A 15,727-nucleotide genomic window follows, 5' to 3' on the forward strand; every position below is an offset into this window, starting at 1 on the left:
TAAAACTGTTGCAAGGCATGCTGGGATGTGTAGTTTATCAGCAGCTGGAGGGCCGAAGGTTCCCCATCCCTGCTCTAGGACGTAAGCGAAATGAAGATTCTACAAACAAAATTGTATACAAATATATGTAGTACTAGGAAAAGGACTGATCTGCATTACTGCATCTTGATTTACAAATATACCTAATCCACTGAGGCAACAACGCTTATAAGTCTATATTGAAAAGAAAATTTATTTCATCTGGTTTTCTCATTCATGGTTCCTGACCAAATGTTACACTTTAGTGCGTTAATACAGTATTAACTTCTACGTTTTCATTGGCACAGTGTGTAAAAACAGACATGGCAAAAACTGTAGCAGAATAACATACTTAAGAGATTCTAGATTTAACAAAAAAAAAAAAAAAGTATGATATAACTGCATTGGGTAGACACTTTTTATTTTTTTTAATAAGTTAAAACTAATTAAAATAAATAAGAACAAAATGGAATTGAGCTCTTAAATGCTTTGTGAGCATCACAGGCAGCTCCTGTAACTGGGGTATGTGCATATATGGCCAGAATGGAACACTAGGGGGTAAATTTACTAAGGTGGGAGGGTTTTTTTTTTAGAACTGGTGATGTTGCCCATAGCAACCAGATTCTAATTAACATTTATCTAACTGTTTCTAGAAGATAATAGATAGAATTTCATTGGTCGCTATGGGCAACCTGAGGGAATGCAACACGGCATCATTACAGTCACCTAATGGATATTAGTATAGATTCTGTTCTTAATGAAGACCAAGCTTGGGAGATGCTGCCGAACCCCAGAGTAATGCTGAATGTGACTAAACCAACGGGATACATTGATGTACGTCTCCTTTTCTTGAACCGAAAGGTCAGCCTAGGAAGAAAGGAAAAACAATGAGTGGAAATTTTCTAAAATCTGGTCACAAATTATTATTATTTTTTAAATCTAGAAAATAGCTAATTTCAAAACAATTGCTAAAATGAATTAAATCAGTTCTGAAAACACTACTCATTCCTACTTACTAGCATACAAATCTCTTCCTTTAGGAGATTTTTTGGCGTATAAAAAAAAAATAAAAAAAAAAAATAGGATTTTGATACCTACCGGTAAATCCTTTTCTCCCAGTCCGTAGAGGATGCTGGGGACCACATCAAGACCATGGGGTATAGACGGGATCCGCAGGAGACATGGGCACTCTTAAGACTTTACATTGGGTGCGAACTGGCTCCTCCCTCTATGCCCCTTCTCCTGACCTCAGTTATAGGAACTGTGCCCAGGGAGATGGACATTTTGAGGAAAGGACTTACTTTAATACTAGTGGTGAGATACATACCAACTCACACCCTCAACCATGCCACACACATGGCATTCAACATAACACATGCCAACAGGCATGAAACAATTGCAGCAACGAGCTGAATCTAAGATAACACAACTTGTGTAACCCGAATAACTAAACGGAAGGTAAAGTACGCACTGGGACGGGCGCCCAGCATCCTCTATGGACTAGGAGAAAAGGATTTACCGGTAGGTATCAAAATCCTATTTTCTCATACGTCCTAGAGGATGCTGGGACCACATCAAGACCATGGGGTTTATACCAAAGCTCCAGTGCGGGCGGGAGAGTGCGGATGACCCTGCAGCACCGATTGACCAAACTTTAGGTCTTCATCGGCCAATGTGTCAAACTTGTAGAACTTAGCAAATGTGTTTGACCCTGACCTAGTAGCTGCTCGGCACATTTGTAATGCCGAGACCCCCCCCCCCGGGCAGCCGCCCAGGATGAGCCCACCTTCCTAGTGGAATGGGCCTTCACCGATGTCAGTAACGGCAATCCAGCCGTAGCATGAGCTTGCTGAATCGTATTTCTGATCCATCGTGCAATAGTCTGCTTGGAAGCAGGACACCCAATTTTGTTGTGAGCATACAGGACAAACAGGGCCTCTATTTTCCGTATATGAGCCGTTCTAGCAACATAGATTTTCAAAGCTCTAACCACATCTAAAGATTTTGATTCAGTGAATGTGTCAGTAACTACTGGCACTACAATAGGTTGGTTTATGTGAAAAGATGAAACCACCTTAGGAAGAAAATGTTGTCAAGTTCTCAACTCTGCCCTATCTTCATGGAAGATCAGGTAAGAGCTCTTGTGAGACAAGGCCCCCAATTCAGACACCCGTCTTGCAGATGCCCAAGCCAAAAGCATCACCACTTTCCAAGTGAGAAACTTCAACTCTATCTTTTGTAGAGGCTCAAACCAATCCGATTGAAGGAACTGCAATAACATGTTAAGGTCCCATGGTGCCACTGGAGGCACGAATGGAGGCTGGATGTGCAGAACCCAATTCACGAAGGTCTGAACCTCTGGAAGAGAGGCCAATTGTTTTTGGAAGAACACTGACAAAGCCGAAATCTGGACCTTGATTGATCCCAATCGGAAGTTTACTCCCTGAGAGACTGCTCCCCAGCCTCGGAGACTTGCATCCATGATTACCAGGACCCAATCCTGCGTCCCTCTAGCAGGTGAGAGCTGTGCACCCACCACAGGAGCGAAATCCTGGTTTTTGACGACAGGATTATCTTTCGGTGCATGTGTAGGTGTGACCCCGACCACTTGTCCAACAGGTCCCACTGGAATACTCTAGCATGGAACCTGCCAAACTGTATGGCCTCGTAGGCCGCCACCATATTCCCCAACAACCGAATGCACTGATGGATCGACACACACAATGGTTTCTGTATCTGTTTTACGATTTTCTGTATTTCCACCGCCTTTTCCAACGGCAAAAATACTCTCTGAACTTCTGTGTCCAGAATCATCCCAAGGAAAGACAACCTTGTCGCCGGTTCCAACTGTGACTTTGGGTAATTTATGATCCACTCGTGTTGTTGGAGTATTGACAGAGAAAGTGATATGTTTTGTAACAATTGCTCCCTGGATCTCGCCTTTATCAGGAGATCGTCCAGATAAGGAATTATATTGACTCCTTTCTGACGAAGGAGGACCATCATCTCCGCCATCACCTTGGTGAATACCCTCGGCGCTGTGGAGAGGCCAAAAGGTAACGTCTGGAATTGGCAATGGCAATCCTGAACCGCGAATCTCAGATAAGCCTGGTGAGGAGGATAAATGGGAACATGCAGGTAAGCATCCTTTATGTCCACCGACACAAAGTAGTCCCCCTCCTCCAGACTGGCAATCACCGCCCGAAGTGATTCCATCTTGAACTTGAACCTTTTCAGGTAGTAATTCAGATCCTGTAGGTTTAGGATCGGTCTGACCGAGCCGTCCAGCTTCGGAACAAAGAGGCTTGAATAAAAACCTCACCCTTGTTGTGACCTGGTCTTGACAATTTTTGGATTGCCGCTGTTACTGCTTATCTCTCTGGCGGAGAAACTGGCAAGGTTGATTTGAAAAAATAAGAATTTACTCACCGGTAATTCTATTTCTCGTAGTCTGTAGTGGATGCTGGGAACTCCGTAAGGACCATGGGGAATAGACGGGCTCCGCAGGAGACTGGGCACTCTAAGAAAGAATTATGACTACTGGTGTGCACTGGCTCCTCCCTCTATGCCCCTCCTCCAGACCTCAGTTAGGGAAACTGTGCCCGGAAGAGCTGACACAATAAGGAAAGGATTTGGAATCCCGGGTAAGACTCATACCAGCCACACCGTACAACTCGTGATACTATACCCAGTTAACAGTATGAATAACAACTGAGCCTCACGAACAGATGGCTCATAACAATAACCCTTTAGTTAGGCAATAACTATATACAAGTATTGCAGACAATCCGCACTTGGGATGGGCGCCCAGCATCCACTACGGACTACGAGAAATAGAATTACCGGTGAGTAAATTCTTATTTTCTCTGACGTCTTAGTGGATGCTGGGAACTCCGTAAGGACCATGGGGATTATACCAAAGCTCCCAAACGGGAGGGAGAGTGCGGATGACTCTGCAGCACCGAATAAGCAAACTCAAGGTCCTCCTCAGCCAGGGTATCAAACTTGTAGAATTTTGCAAACGTGTTTGATCTCGACCAGGCAGCAGCTCGGCAAAGTTGTAAAGCCGAGACCCCTAGGGCAGCCGCCCAAGAAGAGCCCCCCTTCCTCGTGGAATGGGCCTTTACGGATTTAGGATGCGGCAGTCCAGCCGCAGAATGTGCAAGTTGAATCGTGGAGCAGATCCAGCGAGCAATAGTCTGCTTAGAAGCAGGAGCACCCAGCTTGTTGGGTGCATGCAGGATAAACAGCGAGTCAGTCTTTCTGACTCTAGCCGTCCTGGAAACATAGATTTTCAGGGCCCGGACTACGTCCAGCAACTTGGAGGCCTCCAAGTCCCGAGCAGCCGCAGGCACCACAATAGGTTGGTTCAAATAAAACGCTGATACCACCTTAGGGAGGAATTGGGGACGCGTCCTCAATTCTGCTCTGTCCATATGGAAGATCAGATAGGGGCTTTTACAGGACAAAGCCGCCAATTCTGACACCCGCCTAGCCGAAGCCAAGGCCAAAAGCATGACCACTTTCCATGTGAGATATTTTAATTCCACGGTCTGAAGTGGCTCAAACCAATGTGATTTTAGGAAATCCAACACAACGTTGAGATCCCAAGGTGCCACTGGGGGCACAAAAGGGGGCTGAATATGCAGCACTCCCTTAACAAACGTCTGAACTTCAGGCAGTGAAGCCAGTTCTTTTTGAAAGAAAATAGACAGGGCCGAAATCTGGACTTTAATGGAACCCAATTTTAGGCCCATAGTCACTCCTGACTGTAGGAAGTGCAGAAATCGACCCAGCTGAAATTCTTCTGTGGGGGCCTTCATAGCCTCACACCAAGCAACATATTTTCGCCATATGCGGTGATAATGCTTTGCTGTCACATCTTTCCTAGCTTTTATCAGCGTAGGAATGACTTCAACCGGAATGCCCTTTTCCCTCAGGATCCGGCGTTTAACCGCCATGCCGTCAAATGCAGCCGCGGTAAGTCTTGGAACAGACAGGGCCCCTGCTGTAGCAGGTCCTGTCTGAGAGGCAGAGGCCAAGGGTCCTCTGAGATCATTTCTTGCAGTTCCGAGTACCAAGTCCTTCTTGGCCAATTCCGGGTACCAAGTCCTTCTTGGCCAATCCGGAACGATGAGTATAGTTCTTACTCCTCTCTTTCTTATTATCCTCAGCACCTTTGGTATGAGAGGAAGAGGAGGGAACACATAAACCGACTGGTACACCCACAGCTATCGCCTGAGGGTCCCTTGACCTGGCGCAATATCTTTTTAGCTTTTTGTTTAGGCAGGACGCCATCATGTCCACCTGTGGCCTATCCCAACGGTTTACAATCAGTTGGAAGACTTCTGGATGAAGTCCCCACTCTCCCGGGTGGAGGTCGTGCCTGCTGAGGAAGTCTGCTTCCCAGTTGTCCACTCCCGGAATAAACACTGCTGACAGTGCTATCACGTGATTTTCCGCCCATCGGAGAATCCTTGTGGCTTCTGCCATCGCCATCCTGCTTCTTGTGCCGCCCTGTCGGTTTACATGGGCGACCGCCGTGATGTTGTCTGACTGAATCAGCACCGGCTGGTTTTGAAGCAGGGGTCTTGCCTGACTTAGGGCATTGTAAATGGCCCTTAGTTCCAGAATATTTATGACTGCCCCCCAACCTCGGAGGCTTGCATCCGTGGTCCCCAGGACCCAGTCCTGTATGCTGAATCTGCGGCCCTCTAGAAGATGAGCACTCTGCAGCCACCACAGCAGAGACACCCTGGCCCTCGGGGACAGGGTGATCAGCCGATGCATCTAAAGATGCGATCCGGACCACTTGTCTAACAGATCCCACTGAAAGATCCTTGCATGGAACCTGCCGAATGGAATTGCTTCGTAAGAAGCTACCATCTTTCCCAGGACTCGCGTGCAGTGATGCACCGACACCTGTTTTGGTTTTAGGAGGTCTCTGACCAGAGATGACAACTCCTTGGCCTTCTCCTCCGGGAGAAACACCTTCTTCTGTTCTGTGTCCAGAATCATACCCAGGAACAGCAGACGCGTCGTAGGAACCAGCTGCGACTTTGGAATATTCAGAATCCAGCCGTGCTGTTGTAGCACTTCCGGAGATAGTGCTACTCCGACCAACAACTGCTCCCTGGACCTCGCCTTTATAAGGAGATCGTCCAAGTATGGGATAATTATAACTCCCTTCTTTCGAAGGCGTATCATCATTTTGGCCATTACCTTGGTAAATACCCTCGGTGCCGTGGACAGACCAAACGGCAACGTCTGGAATTGGTAATGGCAGTCTTGTACCACAAAACGGAGGTACACCTGGTGAGGTGGGTAAATGGGGACATGCAGGTAACGCATCCTTGATGTCCAGTGATACCATGTAATCCCCTTCTTCCAGGCTTGCAATAACCGCCCTGAGCGATTCCATTTTGAACTTGAACCTTCTTATATAAGTGTTCAAGGATTTTAAATTTAGAATGGGTCTCACCGAACAGTCTGGTTTCGGTACCACAAACATTGTGGAATAGTAACCCCGTCCCTGTTGAAGGAGGGGAACTTTTATTATCACCTGCTGGAGGAACAGCTTGTGAATTGCCGCCAGCACTACCTCCCTGTCCGGGGGCGTAGCTGGCAAGGCTGATTTGAGGTAACGGCGAGGGGGAGACTTCTCGAATTCCAGCTTGTATCCCTGAGATACCACTTGTAGAACCCAGGGATCCACCTGTGAGCGAACCCACCGGTCGCTGAAGTTCCGGAGACGGGCCCCCACCGCACCTGGCTCCACCAGTGGAGCCCCAGCGTCATGCGGTGGATTTAGTGGAAGCAGGGGAGGATTTCTGTTCTTGGGAACTGGCTGTATGGTGCAGCTTTTTCCCTCTACCCCTGCCTCTGGGCAGAAAGGACGCGCCTTTAACCCGCTTGCCTTTCTGGGGCCGAAAGGACTGTACCTGATAATACGGTGCTTTCTTTGGCTGTGAGGGAACCTGGGATAAAAATGTCGACTTCCCAGCTGTCGCTGTAGAAACGAGGTCCGAGAGACCATCCCCAAACAATTCCTCACCCTTATAAGGCAAAACCTCTGTGTGCCTTTTAGAATCAGCATCACCTGTCCACTGCCGGGTCCATAATACCCTCCTGGCAGAAATGGACATTGCATTAATTCTAGATACCAGCCGGCAAATATCCCTCTGTGCATCCCTCATATATATAAGACTACGTCTTTAATATGCTCTATGGTTAGCAAAATAGTATCCCTGTCGAGGGTATCAATATTATCTGACAGGGTATCAGACCACGCTGCAGCAGCACTACACATCCATGCTGAAGCAATTGCAGGTCTTAGTATAGTACCTGAGTGTGTATATACAGACTTCAGGATAGCCTCCTGCTTTCTATCAGCAGGCTCCTTCAAGGCGGCCGTATCCTGAGACGGCAGTGCCACCTTTTTTGACAAGCGTGTGAGCGCCTTATCCACCCTAGGAGATATCTCCCAACGTGACCTATCCTCTGGCGGGAAAGGGTACGCCATCAGTAATTAGTTTAGAAATTACCAGTTTCTTATCGGGGGAACCCCACGCTTCTTCACACACTTCATTCAACTCATCTGATGGGGGAAAAAACACTGGCTGCTTTTTCTCCCCAAACATAATACCCTTTTTAGTGGTACCTGGGTTAATGTCAGAAATGTGTAACACATTTTTAATTGCCGTAATCATGCAACGGATGCCCCTTGTGGATTGTGCATATGTCTCATCCTCGTCGACACTGGAGTCAGACTCCGTGTCGACCTCTGTATCTGCCATCTGAGGTAGCGGGCGTTTGTGAGCCCCTGATGGTCTTTGAGACGCCTGGGCAGGCACGGGCTGAGAAGCCGGCTGTCCCACGGCTATTACGTCATCCAGCCTTTTATGTAAGGAGTTGACACGGTCGGTTAATACCTTCCACATATCCATCCACTCTGGTGTCGACCCCGCAGGGGGTGACATCACATTTATCGGCACCTGCTCCGCCTCCACATAAGCCTCCTCATCAAACATGTCGACAGCCGTACCGACACACCGCACACACACACAGGGAATGCTCTGACTGAGGACAGGACCCCACAAAGTCCTTTGGGGAGACAGAGAGAGAGTATGCCAGCACACACCACAGCGCTATATAATTAGGGATTTACACTATTACAGAAAGTGATTTTTCCCTATAGCTGCTTAACATGTATAGTTTTGCGCCTAAATTTAGTGCCCCCCCTCTCTTTTTAACCCTTTGAGCCTGGAAACTGCAGGGGAGAGCCTGGGGAGCTGTCTTCCAGCGGAACTGTGAAGAGAAAATGGCGCCAGTGTGCTGAGGGAGATAGCCCCGCCGCTTTCACGGCGGACTTCTCCCGCTCTTTATATTAATATTATGGCAGGGGATTTTTACACATATATAGTTTATTAGACTATATTATGTGTTTTTTACTATTTTAAGGTAATCTAATTGCAGCCCCCAGCGCCCTGCACCCATCAGTGACCGGAGTATGTGGTGTGCATGGGGAGCAATGGCGCACAGCTGCAGTGCTGTGCGCTACCTTAATGAAGACCGGAGTCTTCAGCCGCCGATTTCCAGGACGTTCTTCTTGCTTCTGGCTCTGCAAGGGGGACGGCGGCGCGGCTCCGGGACCGGACGACCGAGGCTGGGCCTGTGTTCGATCCCTCTGGAGCTAATGGTGTCCAGTAGCCTAGAAGCCCAAGCTAGCTGCAAGCAGGTAGGTTCACTTCTCTCCCCTAAGTCCCTCGTAGCAGTGAGTCTGTTGCCAGCAGATCTCACTGAAAATAAAAAACCTAATAAATACTTTCTTTACTAAGAGCTCAGGAGAGCCCCTAGTGTGCAACCAGCTCGAGCCGGGCACAGATTCTAACTGAGGTCTGGAGGAGGGGCATAGAGGGAGGAGCCAGTGCACACCAGTAGTCCTAATTCTTTCTTAGAGTGCCCAGTCTCCTGCGGAGCCCGTCTATTCCCCATGGTCCTTACGGAGTTCCCAGCATCCACTAGGACGTCAGAGAAATCGGCATGGGGGAACGTCTTGAAACTCCAGTTTGTATTCCTGGGATACTGGCCAGACAGAATCCAACCTTGGCTGAAGAGTTTGAGACGTGCCCCCACCAGAGCGGCCTCCCCCAAGGGAGCTCCAGCATCATGCTGAGGATTTGGCAGAAGTAGGGGTAGACTTCTACTCCTGGGAACCTGGAGCCGCTGTGGGCTTCTTTCCCCTTCCTCTTCCCCTACCTGCAAAGAAGGGGGAGCCTCTCGTCTTTTTGTATTTATTGGGCTGAAAGGACTGCATTTGCGGGTGATAGGTCTTTTTTGCCAGTGCAGGCGCAGAGGGCAAAAATGTCGACTTACCTGCGGTAGCCGCCGAGACTAACGCATCCAGGCCATCGCCAAATAAGGCCTCACCTTTATATGGGAGCGCCTCCATGTTTCTTTTGGAATCTGCATCCGCATTCCACTGGCGAATCCACAACGCCTGTCTAGCCGATACTGCCATGGTAGCGGCTTGTGAACTCAAGAGTCCAATATCCTTCATTGCTTCCAGCATGTAGGCGGCAGCGTCCTTGATATTCCCTAACTTAAGGAGTATCTCATCTTTATCAATCGTGTCAATTTCTGATGACACGCATTCTGACCATTTTTCAATAGCACGACTCACCCACGCGCAGGCAATAGTGGGCCTGAGCAGTGTACCATTGGTAACATAAATGGATTTCAATGCAGTTTCCATTTTGCGGTCTGCCGGCTCCTTAAGTGAAGCAGTGCCAGGTGCAGGGAGAATTACCTTCTTTGTCAACCTGGAAAGCGCACTGTCTATCACAGGGTGGTATATTTACTAAAATTCGTATTTTTCAGAATGAGGTTAAAGTTCAAACACGAATGACATCGAATGTGTGAATTTGCAACTTTTTGATTTTTTTACGCCTCATTTACTATGCTGTCGTATTCTGCATTTTCGTTTTTTCCGATGTCGATGTCATTCGTAATGTCGGGCAGTGTTTTACATGAGTGATTAGTAAAACACTGCCGACATTAACACAATGAATCTCGGCCGGATCTGTGAGATCCGTGCAGGGCTTCATTGTGTACCTTAAAAAAGTGTTTAAAGAGTTAAAAAAAAAAAAAAAAAAAATTTCAATGCGTGGGGTCTCCCCTCCTAAGCAAAACCAGCCTCGGGCTCTTTGAGCCGGTCCTGGTTGTAAAAATAGGGGTGGGGGGTGAATGACTGGGGTTCCCCCATATTTAAACAACCAGCACCGGGCTCTGCGTCCGGTCCTGGTGCAAAAAATACGGGGGACAAAAAACGTAGGGGTCCCCCGTATTTTTTGAACCAGCACCGGGCTCCACTAGTCAGAGAGATAATAAGAATTTACTTACCGATAATTCTATTTCTCGGAGTCCGTAGTGGATGCTGGGGTTCCTGAAAGGACCATGGGGAATAGCGGCTCCGCAGGAGACAGGGCACAAAAAAGTAAAGCTTTACTAGGTCAGGTGGTGTGCACTGGCTCCTCCCCCTATGACCCTCCTCCAGACTCCAGTTAGGTACTGTGCCCGGACGAGCATACACAATAAGGGAGGCATTTTGAATCCCGGGTAAGACTCATACCAGCCACACCAATCACACCGTACAACTTGTGATCTAAACCCAGTTAACAGTATGACAACAGAAAGGGCCTCTTAAAGATGGCTCCTTAACAATAACCCGAATTAGTTAACAATAACTATGTACAAGTATTGCAGATAATCCGCACTTGGGATGGGCGCCCAGCATCCACTACGGACTCCGAGAAATAGAATTATCGGTAAGTAAATTCTTATTTTCTCTATCGTCCTAAGTGGATGCTGGGGTTCCTGAAAGGACCATGGGGATTATACCAAAGCTCCCAAACGGGCGGGAGAGTGCGGATGACTCTGCAGCACCGAATGAGAGAACTCCAGGTCCTCCTTTGCCAGGGTATCAAATTTGTAAAATTTTACAAACGTGTTCTCCCCCGACCACGTAGCTGCTCGGCAGAGTTGTAATGCCGAGACCCCTCGGGCAGCCGCCCAAGATGAGCCCACCTTCCTTGTGGAGTGGGCTTTTACAGTTTTAGGCTGTGGCAGGCCTGCCACAGAATGTGCAAATTGAATTGTGTTACAAATCCAACGAGCAATCGACTGCTTAGAAGCAGGTGCGCCCAACTTGTTGGGTGCATACAATATAAACAGCGAGTCAGATTTTCTGACTCCAGCCGTCCTTGAAATGTATATTTTTAAGGTTCTGACAACGTCCAACAACTTGGAGTCCTCCAAGTCGCTAGTGGCCGCAGGCACCACAATAGGTTGGTTCAGATGAAATGCTGATACCACTTTAGGGAGAAAATGCGGACGAGTCCGCAGTTCTGCCCTATCCGAATGGAAGATTAGATAAGGACTTTTATAAGATAAAGCCGCCAATTCAGATACTCTCCTGGCAGAGGCCAGGGCTAGTAACATAGTCACTTTCAATGTGAGATATTTCAAATCCACCTTTTTCAATGGTTCAAACCAATGGGATTTGAGGAAATCTAAAACTACATTTAGATCCCACGGTGCCACCGGAGGCACCACAGGAGGCTGTATATGCAGTACTCCCTTGACAAAAGTCTGGACCTCAGGGACAGAGGCCAATTCTTTTTGGAAGAATATTGACAGGGCCGAAATTTGAACCTTAATGGATCCCAATTTGAGACCCATAGATAATCCTGATTGCAGGAAATGTAGGAAACGACCCAGTTGGAATTCCTCCGTCGGAACACTCCGATCCTCGCACCACGCTACATATTTTCGCCAAATGCGGTGATAATGTTTCACGGTGACTTCCTTCCGTGCCTTAATCAAGGTAGGAATGACTTCTTCTGGAATGCCTTTCCCTTTTAGGATCTGGCGTTCAACCGCCATGCCGTCAAACGCAGCCGCGGTAAGTCTTGAAAAAGACAGGGACCCTGCTGTAGCAGGTCCCTTCTCAGAGGTAGAGGCCACGGTTCGTCCGTGAGCATCTCTTGAAGTTCCGGATACCAAGTCCTTCTCGGCCAATCCGGAACCACTAGTATTGTTCTTACTCTTCTTTGCCGTATGATCTTCAATACCTTTGGTATGAGCGGCAGAGGAGGAAACACATACACTGACTGGTACACCCAAAGAGTTACCAGTGCGTCCACAGCTATTGCCTGTGGATCTCTTGACCTGGCGCAATATTTGTCCAGTTTCTTGTTGAGGCGAGACGCCATCATGTCTACAATTGGTCTTTCCCAACGGTCTATTAACATGTTGAAGACTTCTGGATGTAGACCCCACTCTCCCGGATGAAGATCGTGTCTGCTGAGGAAGTCTGCTTCCCAGTTGTCCACGCCCGGGATGAACACTGCTGACAGTGCTATCACGTGATTCTCCGCCCAGCGAAGAATCTTGGCAGCTTCTGCCATTGCACTCCTGCTTCTTGTGCCGCCCTGCCTGTTTACATGGGCGACCGCCGTGATGTTGTCCGACTGAATCAACACCGGCTTTCCTTTCAGGAGAAGTTCCGCCTGGCTTAGAGCATTGTAGATTGCTCTTAGTTCCAGAATGTTTATGTGAAGAGACTTTTCCAGACTCGTCCATACTCCCTGGAAGTTTCTTCCTTGTGTGACTGCTCCCCAGCCTCTCAGGCTGGCGTCCGTGGTCACCAGGATCCAATCCTGAATGCCGAATCTGCGGCCTTCTAATAGGTGAGCCTTCTGCAACCACCACAGAAGTGACACCCTTGTCTTTGGTGACAGGGTTATTCGCAGGTGCATCTGCAGATGCGACCCTGACCATTTGTCCAACAGATCCCTTTGGAATATTCTTGCATGGAATCTGCCGAATGGAATTGCTTCGTAAGAAGCCACCATTTTTCCCAGGACTCTTGTGCATTGATGTACTGACACCTTTCCTGGTTTTAGGAGGTTCCTGACCAGATCGGATAACTCCTTGGCTTTTTCCTCTGGAAGGAAAACCTTTTTCTGAACCGTGTCCAGAATCATTCCTAGGAACAGCAGACGAGTTGTCGGGATTAAATGGGATTTTGGAATATTCAGAATCCACCCGTGTTGTCTTAGCACCTCTTGAGATAGTGCTAAAGCTGTCTCCAGCTGTTCTCTGGACCTTGCCCTTATTAGGAGATCGTCCAAGTATGGGATAACTAATACGCCTTTTCTTCGAAGAAGAATCATCATCTCGGCCATTACCTTGGTAAAGACCCGAGGCGCCGTGGACAATCCGAACGGCAGCGTCTGAAACTGATAGTGACAGTTTTGAACAATGAACCTGAGGTACCCCTGGTGTGCGGGGTAAATCGGAACGTGTAGATACGCATCCTTGATGTCCAAGGATACCATAAAGTCCCCTTCTTCCAGGTTCGCTATCACTGCTCTGAGTGACTCCATCTTGAACTTGAACTTTTTTATGTAGAGGTTCAAGGACTTCAGATTTAGAATAGGCCTTACCGAGCCATCCGGCTTCGGTACCACAAATAGAGTGGAATAATACCCCTTTCCTTGTTGTAATAGGGGTACTTTGACTATCACCTGCTGAGCGTACAGCTTGTGAATGGCTTCCAACACCCTCTCCCTTTCGGAAGAGACGGTTGGTAAAGCAGACTTCAGGAAACGATGAGGAGGATCCGTCTCTAATTCCAACCTGTACCCCTGAGATATTATCTGCAGGATCCAGGGGTCTACCTGCGAGTGAGCCCACTGCGCGCTGTAATTTTTGAGACGGCCGCCCACTGTCCCCGAGTCCGCTTGAGAGGCCCCAGCGTCATGCTGAGGTTTTTGCAGGAGCCGGGGAGGGCTTCTGTTCCTGGGAAGGAGCTGCCTGTTGGTGTCTCTTCCCTCTTCCTCTGCCTCGTGGCAGGTACGACAAACCCTTTGCTCTCTTATTTTTGTAGGAGCGAAAAGGCTGCGGTTGAAAGGTCGGTGCCTTTCTCTGTTGGGGAGTGACTTGAGGTAAAAAAGTGGATTTCCCGGCAGTAGCCGTGGCCACCAAGTCTGATAGACCAACTCCAAATAACTCCTCCCCTTTATACGGCAAAACCTCCATGTGACGTTTTGAATCCGCATCGCCTGTCCACTGTCGTGTCCATAAGGCTCTTCTGGCTGAAATGGACATAGCACTCACCCGAGATGCCAGTGTGCAAATATCCCTCTGTGCATCACGCATATAGATAAATGCATCCTTTATTTGTTCTAACGACAGTAAAACATTGTCCCTATCTAGGGTATCAATATTTTCAATCAGGGATTCTGACCAAACTACTCCAGCACTGCACATCCAGGCAGTTGCTATAGCTGGTCGTAGTATAACACCTGCATGTGTGTATATATTCTTTTGAATAACTTCCATCTTTCTATCTGATGGATCCTTAAGTGCGGCCGTCTCAGGAGAGGGTAACGCCACTTGTTTAGATAAGCGTGTGCGCGCCTTGTCCACCTTAGGGGGTGTTTCCCAGCGCGCCCTAACCTCTGGCGGGAAAGGGTATAATGCCAATAACTTTTTTGAAATTATCAACTTTTTATCAGGAGCAACCCACGCTTCATCACACACGTCATTTAATTCTTCTGATTCAGGAAAAACTGTTTGTAGTTTTTTCACACCATACATAATACCCTGTTTTACGGTATCTGTAGTATCAGCTAAATGTAACGTCTCCTTCATTGCCAAAATCATATAACGTGTGGCCCTACTGGAAAATACGTTTGAATTTCTACCGTCGTCACTGGAATCAGTGCCCGTGTCTGGGTCTGTGTCGACCGACTGAGGCAAAGGGCGTTTTACAGCCCCTGACGGTGTTTGAGGCGCCTGGACAGGCATTAATTGATTGTCCGGCCGCCTCATGTCCTCAACTGACTGTTTAAGGGAAGATAAACCATCACGTAATTCCACAAATAAAGGCATCCATTCTGGTGTCGACCCCCTGGGGGGTGACATCTGCATATTTGGCAATTGCTCCGCCTCCACACCAATATCGTCCTCATACATGTCGACACCACGTACCGACACACACCGCAAACTCACAGGGAATGCTCTAATGAAGACAGGACCCACTAGCCCTTTTGGGGAGACAGAGGGAGAGTCTGCCAGCACACACCACAAAGCGCTATATATACAAGGGATATCCTTATATTAAGTGCTCCCTTATAGCTGCTTTAATATATATATATATAGCCATTAATGTGCCCCCCCTCTCTGTTTTACCCTGTTTCTGTAGTGCAGTGCAGGGGAGAGACCTGGGAGCCGTTCTGACCAGCCGAGCTGTGACAGAAAATGGCGCCGTGTGCTGAGGAGATAGGCCCCGCCCCTTTTTCGGCGGGTTCTTCTCCCGCTATTTTTCCAGTCAGGCAGGGGTTAAATATCTCCATATAGCCCCTATGGGCTATATGTGAGGTATTTTTAGCCTTGTATAAGGTTTATATTTGCCTCTCAGAGCGCCCCCCCCCAGCGCTCTGCACCCTCAGTGACTGCCCAGTGAAGTGTGCTGAGAGGAAAATGGCGCACAGCTGCAGTGCTGTGCGCTACCTTATGAAGACTGAGGAGTCTTCAGCCGCCGGTTTCCGGACCTCTTCACGCTTCAGCATCTGCAAGGGGGTCGGCGGCGCGGCTCCGGGACCGGACTCCACGGCTGGGCCTGTGTTCGATCCCTCTGGAG

General features: G+C 48.3%; 1 protein-coding gene across 1 annotated transcript in view; it reads right to left on the reverse strand.

Moving 5' to 3' along the window:
* Window positions 1-205: 205 nt before the first annotated feature.
* EEF1E1 (eukaryotic translation elongation factor 1 epsilon 1) overlaps window positions 206-15,727 on the reverse strand; it is a 40,110-nt gene continuing 24,588 nt past the window's right edge. The window contains exon 4 of the mRNA XM_063923124.1: window positions 206-885. Coding sequence (XP_063779194.1) covers window positions 745-885 — 141 coding nt within the window. The 3' untranslated portion in view covers window positions 206-744. The remainder of the gene's footprint in view (window positions 886-15,727) is intronic.

Source organism: Pseudophryne corroboree, chromosome 5 (assembly GCF_028390025.1).
Source record: "Pseudophryne corroboree isolate aPseCor3 chromosome 5, aPseCor3.hap2, whole genome shotgun sequence".
NCBI lineage: Eukaryota > Metazoa > Chordata > Amphibia > Anura > Myobatrachidae > Pseudophryne > Pseudophryne corroboree.